The 19,753-nt window shown below is 43.0% G+C and overlaps 3 protein-coding genes across 3 annotated transcripts in view; all 3 read right to left on the bottom strand.

Annotated features, from left to right (window-relative positions):
* The window catches only part of LOC111971315 (uncharacterized), a 244,714-nt gene that overhangs the window by 20,517 nt on the left and 204,444 nt on the right, over positions 1-19,753 (bottom strand). Inside the window, exons 14-16 of the mRNA XM_070446023.1 lie at positions 13,873-13,992; positions 13,637-13,748; positions 11,246-12,205 (exon numbers count right to left, since the gene is read on the bottom strand). Coding sequence (XP_070302124.1) covers positions 11,246-12,205; positions 13,637-13,748; positions 13,873-13,992 — 1,192 coding nt within the window. The remainder of the gene's footprint in view (positions 1-11,245; positions 12,206-13,636; positions 13,749-13,872; positions 13,993-19,753) is intronic.
* LOC139028595 (uncharacterized) lies at positions 4,649-7,787 on the bottom strand. Its single transcript, XM_070446425.1, has 3 exons — positions 7,277-7,787; positions 6,754-6,884; positions 4,649-6,113 (listed from the first exon to the last, which is right to left on the bottom strand). Exons 1-3 carry the CDS (start codon positions 7,533-7,535, stop codon positions 5,022-5,024), a joined length of 1,482 nt encoding a protein of 493 aa, XP_070302526.1. The 5' UTR covers positions 7,536-7,787; the 3' UTR covers positions 4,649-5,021.
* LOC112081225 (uncharacterized) lies at positions 14,588-19,589 on the bottom strand. The gene is made up of 3 exons (XM_024147455.2): positions 19,073-19,589; positions 18,552-18,682; positions 14,588-16,425 (listed from the first exon to the last, which is right to left on the bottom strand). The coding sequence occupies exons 1-3, from the start codon at positions 19,329-19,331 to the stop codon at positions 15,322-15,324; spliced, it is 1,494 nt and encodes a 497-aa protein (XP_024003223.2). The 5' UTR covers positions 19,332-19,589; the 3' UTR covers positions 14,588-15,321.

Raw genomic sequence — 19,753 nt, 5'->3', positions numbered from 1 at the left:
GTTGGCTTCTTGGCGTTTTTTGCTATGGTCATTAATTGTACCKCACAGATGGAAATGAAATCCCAGAAGATTGAATTGGTAGTAGCAGCAGCAGAGATGTTTTGGGGTATCAGAGATTTAAGTGCATAAAAACTACAGTGGGTTTTGAGAGATGGATTTCCAGCCTCCCAGGCCGACGGCCTGGTGTAGGATCTATTGGGGCCAAAGTAGTGGGAAGGGGTGCTGGGGTGTGTTGGGGATAGTGGTATATATACAGAACCAGTCAAAAGTTTGGAAACACCTACTCATTTAAGTTTTTATTTTATTTTTACTATTTTCTACATTGTAGAATAATAGTGAAGAGATCACAACTATGAAATAACACACAGAATCATTTGGTAACCAAAAAAGTGTTGAACAAATGTAAATCTATTTTATATTTGAGATTCTTCAAAGTAACCACCCTTTGCCTCGATGACAGCTTTGCATACTCTTGGCATTCTCTCAACAAGCTTCATGAGGAATGCTTTTCCAACAGTCTTGAAGGAGTTCCCATGTATGCTGAGCACTGCTTTTCCTTCACTCGGAGGTCCAACTCATCCCAAACATGGGCAATAGGTATGTATGGGAACAGAGAGGTCTCAAGAACAGGGCCACTTCCTGGTTGGATTTTCCTCAGGTTTTAGCCTGCAATATCAGTTCTGTTTAACTCACAGACAAAATGTTTACAGTTTTGGAAACTTCAGAGTGTTTTCTATCCTAATCTGACTATTATATGCAAATTCTAGTTTCGGGGGCTGAGAAATAGGCAGTTTCAAATGGGGTACGCCTTTTTAGCCAAAAGCGAAAACTGCGCCCCCTAGTCTTAACCTATAAAAAAAATCCCTAATCCTTGCCGATGACAAGCCTAACCATAACACGATGCAGCCACCACCATGCTTGAACAGTGGTTCTCAGTGATGTGTAATGTTGGATTTTCCCCAAACATAACACTTTGTATTCAGGACATGAAGTTAATTTCTTTGCCACATTGTTTGCCTTGTTGCAAACAGGATGCATGTTTTGGAATATTTTTATTCTGTTCAGGTTTCCTTCTTTTCAACTTGTCATTTAGGTTAGTATTGTGGAGTAATTTACAATGTTGTTGATCCATCCTCAGTTCTCTCATATCACAACCATTAAACTCTGTAACTGTTTTAAAATCCCCATCAGCCTCATGGTGAAATCCCTGAGCAGTTTCCTTCCTCTCCGACGCCTGTATCTTTGTAGTGACTGGGATTTATACACCATCCAAAGCCTAATTCAAAACTTTACCATGCTCAAAGGGATGTTGAGTCATTTTTTTATTTATTTGTACACATCTACCAATCGTTGCCGTTCTTTGCGAGGTATTGAAAAATCTCCCTGGTCTTTTGTGGTTCAATCTGTGCTGAAATTCACTACTCGATTGAGAAATCTTACAGATAATTGTATGTTTGGGGTACAGAGATGGGGTAGTCCTTGAAAAATCATGTTAACCATTATTATTGAACATGGAATGAGTCCATGCAACTTATGTGATCTGTTAAACACAGTTTTATTCCTGAACGTATTTAGGCTTGCCCTAACTAAGGGGTTGAATACTTATGGACTCAATCACTTTTTATAGCTACTGTTTACAGGCCTCCTGGGTCGTATACATCATTCCTCACTGAGTTCCCTGAATTCCTATTGGGCCTTGTAGTCATGGCAGATAATATTCAAATTTTTGGTGACTTTAATATTCACATGGAATAGTCCACAGACCCACTCCAAAAGGCTTTCAGAGCCATCATCGACTCAGTTGGGTTTGTCCAACATGTCTCCGGACCTACTCACTGCCACAGTCACTCTGGACCTAGTTTTGTCCTGTGGAATAAATATTGTGGATCTTAATGTTTTTCCTTATAATCATGGACTATCAGACCACCATTTTATTACATTTGCAATCGCAGCATATAATCTGTTCAAACCCCAACCAAGGACCATCAAAAGTCATACTTTAACTTCTCAACAACCCAAAGATTCCTTGATGCCCTTCCAGACTCTCTCCACCTACCCAAGGACGTCAGAGTACAAAAATCGGTTAACCAAGGAACTAAATGTAACCTTGCGTAATACTATAGATGCAGTCGCACCCCTAAAAACAAAAAACATTTGTTGAAAGAAACTAGCTCCCTGGTATACAGAAAATACCCAAGCCCTGAAGCAAGCTTCCAGAAAATTTGAACAGAAATGGCGCTACACCAAACTGAAAGTCTTCTGACTCGTGTAACAGGGTTATAATTGGATGGCTTTCACTTCAGTAGTGATAAATTCATGAACTTCATTGACGAAAAGATCATGATCATTAGAAATCAAACTACGGACTCATCTTTAAATCTGCGTATTTCTCCAAAGCTCAGTTGTCCTGAGTCTGCACAACACTGCCAGGACCTAGGATCAAGGGAGACACTCAAGTTTGTTTAATACTATATCTCTTGACACATTGATGAAAATAGCCATGGCCTCTAAACCTTCAAAATGCATACTGGACCATATTCCAACTAAACTAMTGAAAGAGCTGCTTCCTGTGCTTGGCCCTCCTATGTTGAACATAATAAACGTCTCCCAATCCACCGGGTGTGTACCAAACTCATTAAAGTGGCAGTAATCTGGCCTCTCTTGAAAAAGCCAAACCTTGACCCAGAAAATATAAACTATCGGCCAATATTAAATCTCCCATTACTCTCAAAAAAATTCGAAAAAGCTGTTGCGCAGCAACTCTTTGCCTTTCTGAAGACAAACAATACGAAACACTTCAGTCTGGTTTTAGACAACATCATAACACTGAGACTGCACTCGTGACGTTGGTAAATTACCTTTTAATGGCGTCAGACCAAGGCTCTGCATCTGCCCTCGTGCTCCTAGACCTTAGTGCTGCTTTTGATACCATCGATCACCACATTCTTTATGGAAACCCAWATTGGTCTACACGGACAAGTTCTGGCCTGGTTTATATCTTATCTGTCGGAAAGATATTAGTTTGTCTCTGTGAATGGTTTGTCCTCGGAAAAATCAAATGTAAATTTCGGTGTTCCTCAAGGYTCCGTTTTTGGACCACTATTGTTTTCACTATATATTTTACCTCTTGGTGATGTCATTTGGAAACATAATGCTAACTTTCACTGCTATGCGGACAATACACAGCTGTACATTTCGATGAAACATGGTGAAGCCCCAAAATTGCCCTCCCTGGAAGCCTGTGTTTCAGACATAAAGAAGTTGATGGCGGCACATTTTTTACTTTTAAACTCGGACAAAACAGAGATGATAGTTCTAGGTCCCAMGAAACAAAGAGATCTTCTGTTGGATCTGACAATTAATCTTGATGGTTGTACAGTCATCTCAAATAAAACTGTGAAGGAYCTCGGCGTTACTCTGGACCCTGATCTCTCTTTTGACGAACATATCAAGACTGTTTCAAGGACGTCTTTTTTCCATCTACGTAACATTGCAAAAATCWGAAACTTTCTGTCCAAAAATGATGCMGAAAAATGTAGCCATGCTTTTGTCACTTCTAGATTAGACTACTGCAATGCTCTACTTTCCGGCTACCCAGATAAAAAACTTCAGTTAGTGCTAAACATGGCTGCTAGAATCTTGACTAAAACCMCCAAATTTGGCTTCCTGTTAAGGCTAGGGCTGATTTCAAGGTTTTACTGCTAATCTACAAAGCATTACATGGGCTTGCTCCTASCAATCTTTCCAATTTGGTCCTGCCGTACATACCTACACATACGCTACGGTCACAAGACRCAGGCCTCCTTATTGTCCCTAGAATTTCTAAGCAAACAGCTGGATCTAGGATCAGGTCCCCACCTGTCTATATAGAGGTATTCATTATGATCTACTCTAGACACTGTGGATAAGGGCCTTGACCAAATACCATTCAGACAGTAGTTCAGTGGACTCACCTCAGTGAGACTGTGTGTGGTCCTGTGCTGCTCAGCTGGTTTCTCTGTGGGTTCAGGAGGAGGTGTAGTCTGGTTGTCCTCCATGACCATGGTCCCCTCAGGGTTCCCCAGACCCTCCCCACACCCCTCCTCCTTCACCACAGCACCCCCAGACCCTCCTCCTTCACCAAAAGTACCTCTGGACCCTCCTCCTGGAAGAGAGAGGTGATACAGATTACACAGACATAMACTCCCTCAGGTACGTACACATCAGAGGCGGCTGGTGGCACCTGAATTGAGGAGGCTATAGTAATGGCTGCAATGGAGTAAATGGAATGGAATCAAACACATGGGTGTGGTTGATACCATTCCATTGACTTCATTCCAGCCATTATGAGCCGTCCTCTCACCAGCCTCCTGTGTTACACACGCACACACAGATAAAACACTTTCAACATTTACCCATCCCCACTATGTTTGAGTCCTATAGAGTAGTTACAGAATGACTTAATTGTTGTTAAACCCATCATGGTGGACATAAATATGATGTTGTGGGTAAATATRAGTCAGCTATGATAAGACAAAAAGTCATCAAAAGACAAACATGACTGAACTATTATGACATGTACAGTAGAGGTTTGTTAGCATGTGGGTATGTGTAGGTATATTTGGAATAGGGTGAGATCAGAAGTGATGTATACTAAAGAGAGTCAATGAAAATTCCCATGTSTTTATTAAACATAAAGAAGTACTAAATATACTATGAAAACCACACATACACGCATCAACAAAAAATCTGCATTAACTCAAACTGCGATCATATTCTCATTGAAAAGTGTATTGGAAAAAAAGAGTAGTCAAATGGAAGTAATGAAATAGGCATTTGTGAACATCATATAGCCTACACAGTACAAACGCAATATGTAACAGACTTTTTAGGCTTATACATATCACACAATGTCTGGATGCAATATTCTACCCAGGAATATTCTACACAGAGATCTGTTACTCTTGTTATTCAAAATTGTCTTTAATGCAGGGTTTGATGTAAATGTCAGAAGCTATCGAGTAGAATGGATACTATCTATGTTATCGAGTGAATGCTTTTTGTGCTGGTGTATCCTGAGGTAGCTCTTCTCTGAGAACCTCTTTCCGGAGTGTGTACAGCCTCTCTCCTGTGTGGACCTTCAGGTGCCTCTTCAGGTTAGACGAGTGTGAGAAACTGGCCCGGCACAGGTGGCAGCCAAATGGTTTCTCCCCTGTGTGGACCCTCTGGTGCCTCTTCAGGTCACCAGCCTGGGCGAAGCGCATGTGACACTGGRTACAGCTGAAGGGTTTCTCCCCTGTGTGAAACCTCTGGTGGATCTCCACCCTCTGAAGACAGCTGAAGCCTTTGTTACAGAACATGCAGAGGAACCGTTTCTCTTTATTACTGCCTGATGTTGCTCCCCCACCCTGAGTCTGGGCTCYAGCCCTGTCGTTTGAGTTCAATACCTGATCGAAAAGGGGACTGTGTAAATYGGAAGTGCACACATTTGGATTTGTCTCCAAGCTTTCCCTGTAATCTAAGTGTCCGTTTCCTAGGTGACTATCTGCATTCCATGTGGGTAGAACGTCGCCCTCCACTTTCACAGTCACTTTATCTACGACGAGACCCTCCCCTTTATTATCTAGGCACCCTTCAGAGTATACACTACTACTGTACYGGTTCCAGTCCCCTYTAGACAGATCAGTCTGTGTCTCTAAACCCAAGGGCATGTTGCCAGGGTCCATCTCTGTACCGTAAGAACAAGACAGATCACCACCAGTGTGTAACGTATCACCATCTCCAAGGGAATTAACAGTCCCCTGGCTCTGGTGAAATACCGGTAAATACTCTGAGCCAGAAGCAGGAGGACAGCCCAGTCTCTCTGGGTCTGATGCTGTGTGTAAGAGCCTTTGTGTTACAGTTAAAGTCTTTGTGTCGGTCTCTGACTTGAGGAYGGCGTTCTGCGTTCCACTGACCTCCGTGATGCTGTGTCGGATCCTGGGCTGGGCGGTGAGGTCCTCCGTGGCTACAGGGGGCGCTCTARACGCTGCTCCAGTCTGGATGTCTCTGCTGTGTTGTGGGTSGTCTCCTTCAGTCCTCTCCTGCTTGACCAGAGACGATCCTYCAGGACCTGCAGCCTCTGCATCTGCAGACTGACACAAGTAGAGAGGTGGTTATTACAGGTACATGAGTTGAATTGGATAACAACGTCGTAGGGAAGTCTCACAAGCTCCCATATCCTCCTGAGACTCAGCAATTCATTTTTTGCCCTCTCTAATGGACATTMGTTTTTGATCTAAGGCCATACATGCCACTGTGTCAGGTCCTGTTGTACATTTGAGAGGACATTCTGGGAATTTCAATGATATCACGTGTGGGGGGTGTCACATTCATAATTCTGTCTTTTTTGGTTCTTCAAAATGGCTATCATCACAACAAGCACATTTTATGGTAAGTGTGTGCAATTAAAATCAAATTGTTTCTAATAGCTGTTTATACTCTCAAGAATAGTTTGGTGAGTATTCATATGTTCTTTACAGATTAAATAAGAGCTTGTTAATAAAAGTCCTCTGTTCATATTTACTACCAACTGAGTCCTAATGGCCACTACAGTGCACATATAATTTTTAAAAATCTATACAAATATTTGTTCACATTTGTTTCTTTGTAACTTTTTTTTGTTGACTGTACATGTAAACAAGTTAATAGCTGAGGGGAGCCTTTCTGAAATAAACTGGTCACATTTGATGTACAAAGTAACTGTAATTTTTTATGCAACACAATTACACTAACCTCTATCATGATAACATGCTGGGTTGAGGTTCCACTCCCCTCATCAACAGTGATTGGTTGGTCATCTCTCCATGTATTGTGTCCCGCTGGCTTCACAGAGATCCTGTGGCCTCCAGTGTGATGTCTTTCACCTAAGAGAGTCATTCGGGGGAAAAAGGTGGTTAGGTTAGGTACTGTCAGTGCTCAGCTGTATATTTATTTACACGGTCTAGAATTGGCAAGGATGTAAGCTAATACTTCTCAATTTCTTGATATACTGTTTATTGATCGAGGTATTATGTTCTATGCATCTTGTTTTCATTGACTAAATAATAGGAAAATCAGTCAATCAAGAATCTAGTTAGAATATGATTTTGTGTCTAATTAATCAGGGGAATCAGGGGACTTATTACTTTTTATCCAAAAACTGACCAAAACCCAATTCTGGGTAACACATCTRAACACGTGTGCAGATGGGAAACGGGCGACAGGCACTGAGCTATATATGAAAGGCGACGCAGCCTCCGCCTCCTTCAACATGTACCTCTTGACATTCCTCSGTGTTGGTCGACGATCTTGTCACAACTAGGACGACAGGCGAGGACGCGCTCCCGTGCCAGCTTCAGTTCCAATAGCTGTAGTTTCCTCCGCAATGCCCTGTTTTCTTTCTGGCTTTGAGTTATTTCCAAACGAAACACTGCATAGTCGTCGTCTACGAGTTTACAGATSTCWGCCACGGCTGCATTCGCTAGMACCTCCATGATGGAGGCTATTTGAGTGTGAAAAMCCAYACARTTAGCCATGATTGTTAGCAGCTAGCTACCTAGCCTTACCTAGATAACATCGATCAACCAAGTCCAGTCTCCAACGCGAATTAAAGTCTACATGGGGTAAGTATGTGATGCTGTGCTGTTMAATTTGTCATATTTTGAGTTCCAACATGATGTTAATAAACGTCTAAATAACAACAAAAGCACTAACGTGGAAATTATTGTTGGTCACTGTTCACTTCCGTTTACACTTAAGAGAAAGGATCTTATTGGTTGGCGTCATAACTCAAAGGGTGTGGCTAAATGAAAAGGTGACGCGCATTGTTTTTTGAGCTACGGGAAGGCTTATTACGTTGCATATCAAATCTCCTATTCGTGATCAGTATCTTTCAAGCTCGGAGGAGCAGACTTCTTTAGGAAGAACAGTGTGTTAGCGAGAACAGAGTAGAATATAATAAAATAAGTACTTTATTCCATCTACATCCCCTCTAAGGTAAATATGAACACGGGTATTTACAAGCCTGTTTCAAATGACAAGTTAACCACATACCCCTCATTAACCTTTGGTTAACTACCCTCCTAAACAGAAGTAAACAGGTCGTATACTCTGGTCCAGTTTGTAGAGACCAGTCAGTCTGCAATATCAAATACAGGTGCACTTTAGTTCATGTTTAATATTTCACCTCAGTCATCACAAGACCTGAAGCTACTTTATAGGCATTTACTTCAAACAGCATTTTGTGTTTATTAAACACTAAGTGTTAAATACACCATATGAAAACCACAAATACACATCTCAACTAAACATCTGCATGAACTTGATAAACATTTTCTCATTAAAAGTGTCATGGGGATAAAATTAGTTGAATGGAAGTAATGTAACAGGCATTTGTGAACATCATAAACTCAGCAAAAAAAGAAACATCCTCTCACTGTCAACTGCGTTTATTTTCAGCAAACTTAACATGTGTAAATATTTGTATGAACATAAGATTCAACAACTGAGACAAACTGAACAAGTTCCACAGACATGTGACTAACAGAAATGGAATAGTGTGTTCCTGAACAAAGGGGGGGTCAAAATCAAAAGTAACATTCAGTATCTGGTGTGGCCACCAGCTACATTAACTACTGCAGTGCATCTCCTCCTCATGGATTGCACCAGATTTGCCAGTTCTTGCTGTGAGATGTTACCCCACTCTTCCACCAAGGCACCTGCAAGTTCCCGGATATTTCTGGGGGGAATGGCCCTAGCCCTCACCCTCCGATCCAACAGGTCCCAGACGTGCTCAATGGGATTGAGATCCGGGCTCTTCGCTGGCCATGGCAGAACACTGACATTCCTGTCTTGCAGGAAATCACGCACAGAACGAGCAGTATGGCTGGTGGCATTGTCATGCTGGAGGGTCATGTCAGGATGAGCCTGCAGGAAGGGTACCACATGAGGGAGGAGGATGTCTTCCTTGTCACGCACAGCGTTGAGATTGCCTGCAATGACAACAAGCTCAGTCCGATGATGCTGTGACACACCGCCCCAGACCATGACGGACCCTCCACCTCGATCCCGCTCCAGAGTACAGGCCTCGATGTAACGCTCATTCCTTCGAAGATAAACGCGAATCCGACCATCACCCCTGGTGAGACAAAACCGCGACTCGTCAGTGAAGAGCACTTTTTGCCAGTCCTGTCTGGTCCAGCGGCGGTGGGTTTGTGCCCGTTGTTGCCGGTGATGTCTGGTGAGGACCTGCCTTACAACAGGCCTACAAGCGCTGTCGGGCATCTCTCAGCCTATTGCGGACAGTCTGAGCACTGGTGGAGGGATTGTGCATTCCTGGTGTAACTCGGGCAGTTGTTGCCATCCTGTACCTGTCCCGCAGGTGTGATGTTCCGATCCTGTGCAGGTGTTGTTACACGTGGTCTGCCATTGCGAGGACGATCAGCTGTCCGTCCTGTCTCCCTGTAGCGCTGTCTTAGGCGTCTCGCAGTACGGACAATGCAATTTATTGCCCTGGCCACATCTGCAGTCCTCATGCCTCCTTGCAGCATGCCTAAGGCATGTTCATGCAGATGAGCAGGGACCCTGGGCATCTTTCTTTTGTTTTTCAGTGTCAGTAGAAAGGCCTCTTTAGTGTCCTAAGTTTTCATAACTGTGACCTTAATTGCCTACCGTCTGTAAGCTGTATGTTCATTCATTGTTAATGGTTCATTGAACAAGCATGGGAAACAGTGTTTAAACCCTTCACAATGAAGATCTGTGAAGTTAATTCGTAAAAATCTAAATATCTTTGGAAGACAGGGTCCTGAAAAATACTTTTTTTTTTGCTGAGTTTATGTACACTGAACAAAAATATAAACACAACATGTAAAGTGTTGGTCCCATATCTCATGAGCTGAAATMAAATATCCCAGAGATTTTCCATACACACAAAAAGCTTATTTCTCTCATTCTGTGCATACATTTGTTTACGTCCCTGTTAGTGAGCATTTCTCCTTAGCCAAGATAATCAAGAAACTGATTAAACAGCATGATCATTACACAGGTGCACCTTGTGCTGGGGYCAATAAAAGGCCACTCTAAAATGTGCAGTTTTGTCACACAACACTGCCACAGATGTCTCAAGTTGAGGGAGCGTGCAATTGGCATGCTGACTGCAGAAATATCCAGCAGAGCTGTTGCCAGATAATTGAATGTTCATTTCTCTATTATAAGCTGCCTCCTCCGTTTTAGAAGATTTGGCAGTACGTCCAACCGGCCTCACAACCGCAGACCACGTGTAGCCATGCTAGCCCAGGACCTCGACATCCGGCTTCTTCACCTGCGGGATAGTCTGAGGGTGTGCTGAGGAGTATTTCTGTATGTAATAAAGCCCTTTTGTGTGGAAAAACGAATTCTGACTGGCTGGGCCTATGCCCTCCAAGGTCCCTCCATGGCTGCACCCCTGCCCAGTCATGTGAAATCCATAGATTAGGGCCTAATTAATTTACTTCAATTGACTGATTTCTGTAACTCAGTAAAATCTTTGAAATTGTTGCATGTTGCGTTTTATATTTTTGTTCAGTGTATAAATGACTTATACACTGTACAAAACATTATGAACACCTGCTCTTTCCATGACAGACTAACTAGGTGAAAGAAATATCTCTTATTGTCGTCACTTAAATCAGCGTAGATGAATGGGAGGAGACTGGTTAAAGGAGGATTTTTTGCCTTGAGACAGTTGAGTCATGGATCGTGTATGTGGGCCATTCAGAGGGTGAATGGGCAAGACAAAAGATTTAAGTGCTTTTGAACGGGGTATCGTAGTAGGTGCCGGGCGGAACAGTTTATATCAAGAACTGCAATGCTACTGGGTTTTTCACGCTCAACAGTTTCCCATATGTGTCAAGAATGGTCCACCAGCCAAAGAACAGACAATTTGACAACTGTGGGAAGCATTGGAGTCAATATGGGCCAGCATCCCTGTGGAACGCTTGACACCTTGTAAAGTCCATGCCCCTACGTATTGAGGCTGTTTTGAGGGCAAAATGGGGGGTGCAAATAAATATTTGGAAGGTGTTCTTAAATGTTTTGTACACTCAGTGTATATCACAATGTCTGGATGCAATATTCAACACTGAAATCTGTCATTCCAAATGCATGTGGATCTTTTCTGCTGACAACAATGACAATTATTCTTTCTCTTTAATGCAGGGTTTGATCTAAACCTCAGAAGGTATCGGGTGATATGGTTCCTTTCTATGTCATAGAGTGGAATGGTCTTTCTGCTGGTGTATCCTGAGGTTGCTCCTCTCTGAGAACCTCTTCCTGCATTGCGTACAGGCGAATGGCCTCTCTCCCGTATGAACCTTCAGGTGCCTATTCAGCTGGTGCTTGCGCGAGAACCTCTTCTCACACTGGGGGCAGCTGTAGGGTTTCTCCCCTGTGTGAACCCTCTGGTGCCTCTTCAGGTCACCAGTTTGAGCGAAGCACATGTGACACTGGGTACAGCTGAAGGGTTTTACCCCTGTGTGGACCCTCTGGTGGATCTGCACCTGTTTAGGGAAACTGAAGGCTTTCCCACAGAAAGGACACGGGAAGCGCTTCTCTTTTCCACCAGATCGACTGACAGCATTAATACTACTACTGTCATTTGTCAGTGGGCTTGTGTAGCCATTTAGTGTTGAGGCACTATTGCCTGAGGTCTGGTTTAACATTAGGAGAGTGTGAGGAGGATGAAGGCCAGGAAGTGTCTGTGTTGTCGCAGGGTCCATATTCCAGTTGATAGATCCTATAGAAGGCAGGCTGAAGGCAGCATCTGTTAGGGGGGTAACCTGAGGCGCCATCAGTCTCTCTGAATCACAACTATAGGAGCAGGAGGGAGCATCGCTAGCCGAGTCTGTGTCTGTTCTCTCCAGCTGCATACGGACACCTCTCTGTCCCCGTGAACCAAATCTACACCTCGCCCTGGTCTCAGCTAGTCTGTTGTCATGGAGACTAAGTGCGTATGTTGTTTTGTGTTCCACTGTCGGTTTCTGGTTGTGGTTAACATTGTTGTTCACCAGCCCAGAGTTGAGGACGCTGTCCCATCCACTATCCTCCACTATGTTGCCTCTGGTCCTGGCCTGCTCAGTGATGTTGTCCCCTGGGCCCTTKGCTGCACCCGTCTGAGTTTGGGAATCCAAGATGGCCACCCAGTCTCCTCTGTTAGCCTCCAGCCAACCACCTGCAGGAAGAGGTTAAAAAAATTACCCTACATATGGAGATTTTAAGTCAATTACCTGGTCAAGTTCATACATTATAATGCGTCTTTTTGTATGTAAACATAAGTTGTATTGATTTCATTTTATGAATTAAGTAAAATGAATAGCCAGGCGCATCACTATTCACATTGAGGTATATCTATTAGCAGTGACTACTTTTTGACCATAGCCGTGATGGCATTCTATTCACTCTAATTATGCTAAATTCTGAGTAAATCGTCTTACATTTGAGCCATATGGTAGAGATGTTTTTCTGCTGTAAATCATTATTGAATTGACATTTTATTAAACCACAAAAGAAAACAATTATTGTATGGGTGAACATGTCATGCCAAATAGTGTCCCGCAGCATCACACTGGGATTCCATGAGTTCTAGCTTCCGTTGCTAGGACTGTTACTCGAACTTGAAAATGTTTGACCGGCCTACAATAGCATAGCAACGGACGCTTTGGTTCATTACGAACCAAAGCGTCCGTTGCTATGCTATTGTTTTTCTGATGTCATGTACTATTGAATGGACATCTTGTTATAAACCTTGAATGAATTTTTCTTTTGTGAACATCCAATATGATGTTCTAATAAGTACAGTCACCTCATTATTGGCACCCTTTATAAATATAAGCAAAAAAKACTATATAATAAAAAATACCGAGCTATATTATATGCTCAAAAATTACTTTGTTTACAAGTAATTWAAAAAAATATTCTAGGTGTCAAAGTTATTGGCACCCGTTTTCAATACTCCAGCACCCTCCCCKTGCGAGGATAACGACAGAGATTTTTTCCAAAATGTTTTATGAGATTGGAGAACACATTGGGAATGATCTTAGACCATTCCTCCATGCATAATCTTTCCAGATCCTTGATATCCTTCATCTGTGCTTATGGACTGCCCTCTTCAATTCAAACCAAACCACAMGTTTTCAATCGGGTTGAAGTCCGGAGACTGAAATGGCCACTGCAAAATGTTGATTTTGTGGTCAATTAACCATTTCTTTGTGGATTTTCATGTGTGCTTGAGGTTATTGTCTTGCTGGAAGATCCACTTACAGATCTTGGCAGAAGCAACAAGGTTTTTGGCAAAAAATGTCCTGGAACTTCTTAAGGTTCATGATGCTGTTGACCTTAACCAGGGCCCCAGGACCAAAGGAAGCTAAATACCCCCATAACATCAAAGATCCACCATCATATGCTTCTGCTTTTCGACACCAAACCCACCGCTGGTGTGCGTGGCCAAAGAGCTCTATTTTCATGTCATCTGACCACAGCACTTTCTGGAGTTTGCTAAATGGGATTGGTACTTGGATTGAAAATGGTACTATGAGGAACTAGCGTCTCGTAGGAGTGACACCACCTGGCGGAAGACAATGTGCTATATGTATTTCTCCCTTACCTTGCCCAYCCATCTTTAGTCCACTCAGCAGGTCAATGCTCTCTGGTCCATCTTCTATTGTCTCCTCTTTGACCAGCAGCAGATCAGGCATCCCATCCTCCATGTCTACTGACTAAGAGATACAGTGAGAGAATGTTGGATCAAGAAATATGATATGAGCCACCTGCTATGGAGAGGCTTTGTGAATACGGGACCTGACCTAATACCATTCAGACAGTAGTTTACAGTGGGCTCACCTCAGKGAGACTGTGTGTGGTCCTGTGTTGCTCAGCTGGTTCCTCTGTGGGTTCAGGAGGTGTAGTCTGGTTGTMCTCCATGAACATGGTCCCCTCACGGTTCCCCAGACCCTCCTCCTCCTGGAAGAGAGAGGTGATACAAATTACACAGACATWGACTCCCTCAGGTACGCACACACAGATAAACACACTTTCAACATGGAGTGTTTACCCATCCCCACTGTTTGAGTCCTATACTGTAGTTACAGAATGACTACATTGTTGTTAAACCCATCATGGTGGACATAATTATGTTGTGGATAACTGAGTCAGCTATGATAAGTCAGACAAACCAGACTAAACAATTTTGACATGCTTGTTAGTGTGTGAGTATGTGTAGGTATATTTAGTAAGTGTATATTGGTTATAACTGCTGTCGGTATATGGAGAAATCAGATGTATACTAAAGAGTTTCAATGAAAGTCTTATAATGAAAAGTCCCATTTTGTGTTTATTAAACAAAGAAGTTTTAAATACACCACATGAAAACCACACATACACATGTCCGCATGAACTTATTCAAATTAAGTAGTTGAATGGAAGTAATGAAACTGAACATCATATAGGCTACACTGTAAAAACACTATGTAACAGACTTTAGGCATATACATTAAGTGTACAAAACATTAGGAACACCTTCGTAATATAGAGTTGCACCCCCCCCCCCCCCCCCATTTTGCCCTCAGAACAGCCTCAATTCGTCGGGGAATGGAGTCTAAAAGGTGTCGAAAGCGTTCCACAGGGACGCTGTCCCATGTTGACTCCAATGCTTCCCATATACAGGAAACTGTTTAGCATAAAACTGTTGAGCATCTTTTGTCGTACCCAGCAGCGTTGCAGTTCTTGACACACTCAATGCGGTGCACCTGGCACATACGACTATACCCCGTTCAAAGTCACTTAAATCTTTTGTCGTACCCGTTCACCCTCTGAATGGCCCACATGCACAATCCATGTCTCAATTGTCTCAAGGCTTAAAAATCCTTCTTTAACATGTCTCCTCCTCTTCATCTACACTGATTGAAATGATTTTAACAAGTGATATTAATAAAGGATCGTAGTTTTCACTTGGATTCACCTGGTCAGTCTGTCATGGAAAGAGCAGGTGTTTCATGTTTTGTACACTCAGTGTATATTCCTTATCACAATGTCTGGATGCAATATTCTACCCAGGAATATTCAACACTGAAATCTGTTACTCTCGTTATTCCAAATGTATCTGGATATTTTCTGTTGACAACAATGAAAATTATACTTTGTCTTTAATGCAGGGTTTGATCTAAACGTCAGAAGCTATCGAGTGGGATGGTTTTTCTGCTGGTGTATCCTGAGGTATCTCCTCTGAAAACCTCTTCCCGCAGTGCGTACAGGCAAAGGGCCTCTCTCCCGTGTGGACCTTCAGGTGCATCTTCAGCTGGTGCTGGTGGGAGAACCTCTTCTCACACTGGGGGCCGCTGTAGGGTTCTCCCCTGTGTGGACCCGCTGGTGCCTTTTCAGGTTGAATGAGTGGGAGAAACTGGCCCGGCAAAGGTGGCAGCTGAAAGGTTTCTCCCCTGTGTGGACCCTCTGGTGCCTCTTCATGTTTCCAGCCTCAGCGAAGCGCATATGACACTGGGTACAGCTGAAGGGTTTCTCCCCTGTGTGGACCCTCTGGTGCATCTCCACCTTCTGGATGCAGCTGAAGCCTTTGTTACAGAACATGCAGAGGAACCGTTTCGCTTTACCATTGCCTGACGTTGCGGCCCCTCCCTGAGCCTGGGCTCTAGCCCTGTCGTTTGAGTTCAATACCTGATCAAAAAGGACGCGGCCATGCAAATCAGAAGGCCCCATCAACTTGGACACTGGGTTGCRWTCCCTKAACATGTGTAAAGGGGAGTAGGTAGCAACATTTAGATTTGTCTCTAAGCTTTCCCTGTAGTCTAAGAATTCACCGGTGTTGCCCTGTGAGTGTCGTTCTCCTAAGTGAGTTTCGTCTGGATTCCATGTCAGAGGAGCATCGCCCTCCACTTTCACAGTCATCTCATCTACGACCAGACCCTCCCCGTTCTTATCTAGGCACCCTTCAGAGTATACACTACTACTGCACCGGTTCCAGTTCCCTCTCATTTGATTAGTCTGTTTATCTAGACCCACAGGCATGTCACCAGGTATCGTCTCTGTAACATATGAGCAGGATGGATCATTGCCAGTCTGTAACGCGTCACCTGAGTCCCGGTGGGACAGAACCGACCTCGGGCTCAGGTTACCGTGAAGTAAATACTCTGAGCGGGGGAGAGGACAGCCCAGTCGCTCCAGCACCGTTAAAGTCTTTGTATCCGTCTCTGACTTGAGGACGGTGTTCGGCGCTCCACTGACCTCCATGATGCTGCGTCGGCTCCTGGGCTGCACTGGGGTGGTGGTGAGGTCCTCCGTGGCTACAGGGGGCACTCCAGTCTGGTTGTCGCTGCTGTGTTGTGGGTCCTCCTCTCCTTCAGACCTTTCCAGCTTGACCCCAGGACCTGCAGCATCTGCAGACTGACACAAGAAGAGAGGTTATTATGATAGTCCTGCCTACTTCCTGTTTCCAGTCCCATATGGTTTTTGAACGGGCTTCAAGCTTATCAAATTCATGAAAACGCGGTCCTAAGACTAATAAAATGATATTCGTATTCATTTGATCAAATCCGAAAACATGACGCTCAAGAAGTAAGACACATTGGCGAAAGTTAGTCTCATTTGAACTACAACTGAGCATGCTTGCGCGAGTTGAGGACTCGCAGGACAATAAAACCCTGTAGTTAGTCAGTTTTATGTATTTTATATTAGATTACACTGGAACCTTTTTACTGAACGTTGCCAGCCAGTACTTTTTAAAAAGGCAACAACAAAAAAATGTGTAGACCGGCAAACTGTTGAAAGACAAAGACTTGTACAGCTGGTGGGAGTTGTAGTTCTAATTAAACAGTTCTGAGTGGTAAGAAACCCACTAGACGTAAGCCGAGGAGTGAAATCGGGAGGTGCATCTGCCACAGCCAAAAGTCAGGCACTGTAGTGGTTTTCCAACCACAAGGCCCAGATCAACATGGCAGTGTCCAAATAGCTGCTATTGTTTATAAAAGTCTGTCAAAATAAACTTTTATATAACCCCATATCACACACTCAAACTGGAAACATAACGCGTCTACAATTAGACRTCTCACATCACTTTACATTTTGTACCTTTGAAATATCGCAAACTTAGTTCCTTTTTCAGCCACGTATTTGGCCACATTTGCGTGGGTCAAACAAAAACACACTAATGATTGCTTGACAAATAGTGCCTCCTACAATGTATCTGACGGCTTCATGGCGACTTGAAGTAGAGAGGAAGAGGCGACGCGAAAGGGGCATACAATATCTTCTCCAGCAGGTGGCGTTTCTTTTTTTTGATCACTAAGTGTGGAGTTTTTATTTGGAGTTCAATGTGTGTCGAATTTGGTTAACAAAAATTGCTATGCCTTATTTCCTACATGTGGCTTATTTGATTGAATATAATTTTTGTAATAGGTTGTTTTGAGTGTACTGATATATATACACTGAACAAAAATATAAAAGCAACAATGAAAGTGGTGGTCCTATGTTCCATGAGCTGAAATAAAAGATCCCAGAAATGTTCCATACACACAAAGCTTATCTCTCTCAAATGTGTTTACATCCCTGTTAGTGAGCATTTCTCCTTTGGCAAAATAATCCATCCTCTTGACAGGTGTCATTGCACGGGTTCACCTTGTGCCGGGGACAATAAAAGGCCACTAAAATGTGCAGTTGTCACACAATGGCACAGATGACTCAAGGTTTGAGGGAGTAYGCAATTGGCATGCTGACTGCAGGAATGTCCACCAGAGCTGTTGCCAGAGAATTAAATGTTAATTTCTCTACCATAAACCACCTCCAACGTTGTTTTAGTGAATTTGGCAGTACGTCCAACCAGCCTCACAACCGCAGACCATGTGTATGGCGTCGTRAGGYGAGCGGTTTGCTGTCAATGTTGTGAACAAAGTGCCCCATGGTGGGGTTATGGTATGGGCAGGCAGGCATAATCTACGGACAACGAACACCAATTGCATTTTATTGATGGCAATTTGAATGCACAAAGATTTTGTCATGAGATCCTGAGGCCCATTTTTTTGTTGTTGCGGTATCTGTGACCAGATCTGTATTTCCAGTCGTGAAATCCATAGATTAGGACCTAATGAATTTATTTCAATATGCCATACCTGTCAAGTGGATGGATTACCTTGGCAAAAGAGAAATGCTTACTAACAGGGATCTACACAAATATGTGCCCAAAATTTGAGAGAAATTTCAGGGATCATTTATTTCAGCTCATGAAACATGGGACTAACAGTTTGTTTTGCATTTATATTTTTGTTCAGTGTAAATATTATTGGCAACAGAATAAATAGCAGAAGAATAACTGCAGATTAAATAATGCTGTAATTGAAAATTGTACACCCAATGTAGGCTACTGACCCTTAAGAATTTGATAACAATGTCATTGGGAAGTCTCACAAGCTCCCCTATGGCAGATAAATAAGGATGTAAGAATGCCTTTATGAAATAAACTGGCCACATTTGATTTACAAAGTAACTAATTTTTTATGCAACACTATTACACTAACCTCTATCACAATAACATGATGGGTTGAGGTTCCATTCCCCTCATCAACAGTGATTGGTTGGTCATCTCTCCATCTATTTTGTCCTGTTGGCTTCACAACACTCCTGTGGCCTCCAGTGAGATGTCCTTCACCTGAGAGTGTGATTGGGGGAAAAGAGGTACTGGTTAGCTACTGTCAATGCTAATTGGTATATTGTACACTATTGACAGTTTTGACAAGATGTGGCAAGGATGTAAGGTAACTTCTCATAACTTCTTAATATACTATTTATCGATTGATGTATGATGTTCCATGCATCATTGTTTTCATTGAGTAAATAATAGGAAATGCAGTAAATCAAATATCTGGCTAGAATATGATATGTCTTTGCACAAGATAAGTAAATCAGAGGAATTACTGCACACTATTAAAAAACTGACCAAGACCCAATTCTGGGTAACACATATAAACACGTGTGCAGAGAGGAAAGGGGAGACTGGCACTAAACTATATATGAACTGCGACAGGAAACGTAACTTTACCTCTTGCTATGCTTCTGTATCGGTCAAGGATCTTGACACTGCTGGGACGACTGGGTAGTATGCGCTCCCGTGCCACCTTCAGTTCCAGTAGCTGTAGTTTCCTCCGCAATCCCCTGTTTTCTTTCTGGCTTTGAGTTATTTCCAAACGAAACTCTGCATAGTCGTCGTCTACGAGTTTACAAATCTCTGCCACGGCYGCATTCGCTAGCACCTCCATGATAGATGCTATTTGAGTGTGAAAAACCATACAGTTAGCCATTGTTAGCTAAAGTTAGCAGCTAGCTAGCGTTACCTAGCTAGATAACATACATCAACCAAGTCCTCTATCCAACGCGAATTAAAGACTACATGGGCTAAGTATGTGATGCTGTGCGGTTAAATGTATCATAGTTTGAGTTCCATGGTGTTAATAACCGTCTAAATAACAATAAAAAACGCTAACGTGGAAATGTTCATTGTTCACTTCCGTTTACRCAGAAGAGAAACGGCGTCATAGCTCAAAGGGTGTGGTTAAATGAAAAGGGTACGCTCGCTGGTTGTGTGTGGTTCAGCTGTTTGTTCACCCGCACCCCCAAATGCTAATAACTTATCTGCAACCGCCCGACTATATGTGATAAAGTGGAAATCGGAGGCCTGCACCCGACCCTAACCCGCAAATATGAAAAGGTGTCGAAACGATTT

Source organism: Salvelinus sp. IW2-2015, linkage group LG13 (genome assembly GCF_002910315.2).
Source record: "Salvelinus sp. IW2-2015 linkage group LG13, ASM291031v2, whole genome shotgun sequence".
Classification (NCBI taxonomy): domain Eukaryota; kingdom Metazoa; phylum Chordata; class Actinopteri; order Salmoniformes; family Salmonidae; genus Salvelinus; species Salvelinus sp. IW2-2015.
This window is presented reverse-complemented; position numbering and strand designations above follow the sequence as displayed.